This window comes from Phaethon lepturus, unplaced genomic scaffold (genome assembly GCF_000687285.1).
Source record: "Phaethon lepturus isolate BGI_N335 unplaced genomic scaffold, ASM68728v1 scaffold38457, whole genome shotgun sequence".
Lineage (NCBI taxonomy): Eukaryota > Metazoa > Chordata > Aves > Phaethontiformes > Phaethontidae > Phaethon > Phaethon lepturus.
Window position 1 is genome coordinate 5,982 of NW_010553232.1, and position 4,103 is coordinate 10,084.

At 48.4% G+C, this 4,103-nt stretch overlaps 1 protein-coding gene across 1 annotated transcript; it reads right to left on the reverse strand.

Annotated features, from left to right (window-relative positions):
• Positions 1-686: 686 nt before the first annotated feature.
• On the reverse strand, positions 687-3,972 carry PROSC (proline synthetase co-transcribed homolog (bacterial); the record flags this gene model as incomplete). Its single annotated transcript, XM_010291476.1, has 7 exons — positions 687-1,214; positions 1,537-1,635; positions 2,295-2,437; positions 2,633-2,767; positions 2,945-3,020; positions 3,611-3,646; positions 3,865-3,972. Coding segments are annotated over 7 exons (735 nt in total), but the record flags the coding sequence as incomplete, so codon positions are not given.
• Between the last annotated feature and the right edge of the window lie 131 nt (positions 3,973-4,103).

Consider the following 4,103-nt stretch of genomic DNA (forward strand, 5'->3'; position numbering starts at 1 on the left):
GACCAGCGCTTAAGATAGGAAGACATAGCCTAGAAGCTCTGTCAGTGGTGACAGGATCTATTTTTCATGAGCCTGGAACACAGTGGAACAATACTACTTTACTTTCTGAAGTACTTTTCCTGAAGGGCCTCTAGCAAACCCCACTGCTGCCCTATGAGACAAGCAAATGTTATCATCCTCTTGCAGATGTCGACGGGATGGCCGGGACACCAAATGGTTAAGTGACTTGCCTTGGAAAGCAGCAGCAAGCTGATGGTAGACCAGGGACCCTGCAGAAAAGCCCCATTCTGACCAAAAAGAACTCACAGCGTCAAGAACTACTACGCAGGATGAAAATAACTCCCAGCAACACTTCACAAGAGGGGAAGGCTGAAAGCATCCCTGAAGATCTGAGCAGACATGGAACCAATGGGAAAAGTTAGCAGTGTCAGCCTGGAAAGAACAAATATAAACTTCAGCCGAAAAGACACTCCTGCACTTGCGATCTGCGTCCAAAACATTACACCATGAACTCACGCTGGCAACTGTGTCCCTTATCATCCTTGTGTGCTTGTTATTCATCCTCTGTTTAAAGAGATATAATCTCTCCAGTGTCACAGCATGTCTCTATCACAGTTTCTAGGTAAGCACCCCTTAAAGCAAAACTTTAATTTGGGGGAAACATTTATAGGCCTCTGGAAAGATTATAACTTGTTTAATAAAGAATTTAGTCCTCATGAGAACATAAGCATCAACACTGCTGCAGCTACATCTTGCTCATAAGCAACTCCGTCCTGACAAATATTTAGTTTGTTCAACCCAGTTATCCAGAAGTCACTGTTCTTAATGACCCTGAAGGAGCCAAGATACCACAGTCATTTTCACCATAAATTTTCTTATCATTTGTTGGTTATAAAAATGTCCAGTTTCTATGGGTACTTTATAATCACAATAAATTATGAGGCATTTCTGGCCTCCGTTCTGTTACGAGGAATTCCCTCTCACCATCGTGATTGGGTGCTGACACAGAGGGAGGTAAGAATGCATAGTGAGGTCTCCCATCATCTGTCCTCTATCGAGGCCACTTTTTTTTCCATCTAATGACCCTGCACTGTCAAGGTCTCCATTTGGTCTTTAGTTTCAGCAGGGGCCTTGCCACCGACTGCTTTGTTGGAATAATCTCGTTCTCCAAAAATAGTGCTTCCAATCCTGACGTTTGTGGATCCAACCTCTATCTGTGAAGAGACAGAAAGGAGGAGTTCAGGGCAGGGCTGTCACCTGCACCTGCCACCACAGTCCACTTGCCACGCCACAGAAGGATGGTTCCCCACGTACTCGCCATCTGCAGCTGCAGCTAGGGTCTTTTTGACCCCCAGAACTCTATCCCAGGACCAGGGGATTTGTTTTTCATGGAACAGCACCATCAGTGTCTCCATCCAAGAGCAGGCCTAAGAGGCCCATTTGGATGATGCCTGGGATGGACTTCGGCGTGTCTACTGATGGTGCTGGCATGTTTGTTTCCCAAGAGAAGAGGTGGCAGAAGGAAACAGGACTTACTGCGTGCTGGAAGTCGGTGGACATGCCCATGCTCAGCTCCACCTTCTCAACAGGGAGGTTCAGCTTTTCACACACTTCCTGCCGCAAAGATAGCAGCATCTAGAAGGGAGGAGGAAAGAAGAGAGGATCACACACTTGACAGCCAGGCCAGCTCAGTTTCAGGGTTTCACAGATCACAATTTCTGCCTTTCTTTGAAGTCTCCTTCACACAGAACGTAAAATTCCCACACATATCCCCCACCAAAGCTTGCTCTGCAGCACCGTAACAGCACCTGGAGATTCCCCACTACAGGCTACGTGACTGACAATGCACATACTTGCAAGTCTACACATCTTCCGAAGACATCCAATTATCACACCAGTGTGACAGATGAGGAACGCAGACCCAGTTCCTCTGCCCGATGCAGCTCTGTGCACACAGTGTGCGAAGGAAGGCTGACTGAAAACCTCAACTGAAAGCAGGACTGAAGGATCCAGGACAATAACTGCCTCATAAGGTGCCCTGCAAATATCCTGGCTACAGCTTCAGAGAAGGGATGGGACCAAATACATATGGGCACCTGGCCTCTGCAGAAATGAGCCTAACACCTGCACTAGTACTGACACTTCAGAGGTCCATACTACTCTGAACAGGGTGTTTGTATTGACAGTCTACAGTCAGACTTACAGCTTGACTGCGTACTGGTTTGGCTGGGACAGACAACAGACTGTAACGGGAGGCCAGCCAACAGTTTACATTTTCTTCCAGAAAATCTTACCTGGAAGTCAGGATTTGGTCCCTTACTAAGGTCATGCCCGATGCTGCCGATTGTCATCAGCCCCACAAATTCCAAGCTTGGACACTTGTTGATGACATGCTCCACGGCAGCTGTGGTGTCTCTGGGAGGAAGGCCATGCTTACCTGTCAAAAAGCGGGGAGATCTGTGCCAAGCTCTGCCAGAGCCTTCCCCTCCCCGCAGCCAGGCAGAAGGAACAGATGAGCAAGTTTCACCTTAGCTTAGAGACTCTTTAAGAGCACAAAGCAACCCATCCCATTCAGGTTGTTTCTATCAAGTCAGCAGGATAAACCTGCATATCATCAGCAAAAGCCACTTACTGTCTTCTCCACTTGTGTTAACTTGCACCATGACCTTCAGCTTCTGAGATGATCCTTTCTTCTGCCATGAGCTGTTGACTCTGTCTGCCAGTTTCACAGAATCCACTGTTTCCAACATGAACAGGTTAGGGACAGCTGGGGAGAAAACACAGGCTGAGGGCAATTCTGCTGGCATGAAATTTTTGTTGCTACCATTCAGCTCGCTCACAGAGACAGGCATTGGTAAGTTAATATACATGAGGTTGTCATTATTTGAACATTGGAAGACTACTGCCCACAGGGTCACTGCACATAAAATTAAGTAGAGTTTACCGATCAATTTGTTGACGTTATTTTTCTGCAGATGACCAATAAAATGCCACTTAATCTCCGGACAAGCGGACAGAATCTGAAAGCAGAGGGGAACAGTTAGGTTTGAACAACAATTCCCTCTTCCCCACTCAGTACTTAAGTCTTAGTTTGCCCACAAACAAAATACCAGACACCCAGTCTTCTTTTGTTTACCCTGAAAGACACAGCTAAGGCAGTGCTCCTGGTGTGTACTGAAATTGCTTCACAGTCTGGAGAGGAACAGGGCTGTGGCTGCAGAACATTACAAGGTGAATGGGGAAGGCAAAGCTCTTTTGTAACTGAACAATCATAAAATGATGTTTTCCCCAAACTGAGCGTTGCCATTTTTTAAAACGAGGACTGTGCATCTCCTACAGCAGAAAGCACAAAAGGTGAAGCACTGATCAGAAAAACAAACTTTGACTTAGACTTTCTGACTAAGGCACACGTATCCACCAAAGCCTCTGGAGTGAGGCAAGGAGGGGGAACAGGGCAGAGGCAAACAGCTAAGAATAACCCCACCATTTATGTGAAAAGACAAGGATCAAACATCGCCAGCTCCCTAAGAAAAAAGCAGGACTTTTGATGAACAGCTCTCAGGGCACAGCTATACAAGGACAGAGGATATATAAGGAACTGCGTACTTACTCTGGAGTCTGATGCCTTTTCTAGCAACTCTTGAACCTAGGAGAATTCAAGACAATCTCTTGTTAAAACCACACTAGACATGCCCGCACTGTAAGAACGGTCTCTCTGGAACAGGTGTTCCCGGGCCCGACGTGCACCTTATTCATACAAGGCTGAGGGCCTGATGCTATGACCAAGCCCAGCTCCGCAGGCGCAGGGTCGTACGCATGGGGCTGCCCGGCACCTGCCGTCGGCGCGGGGCCCTGACAACTCACGTAGTTCTCCCCGAAGCTGCGCTGCCCGTGGCTGTAGGCGTCGATCACCATCTCTGCTGGCTTCGTCTTGCTGACGGCCACCAGCCGCGGCTGCACAGCTGGGAGCCCCTGCAGAAGCACCCGAGGGTGAGGGGGATGCCCAAGGGAGGATCCAACCTGCCCTGTGCTCTCCCCAGTGTCCTGCAGTGCCTGGCCTGGTGCCCCAGCCCCAGCTCAGGTCACCTCACAGCCTGGGGCTG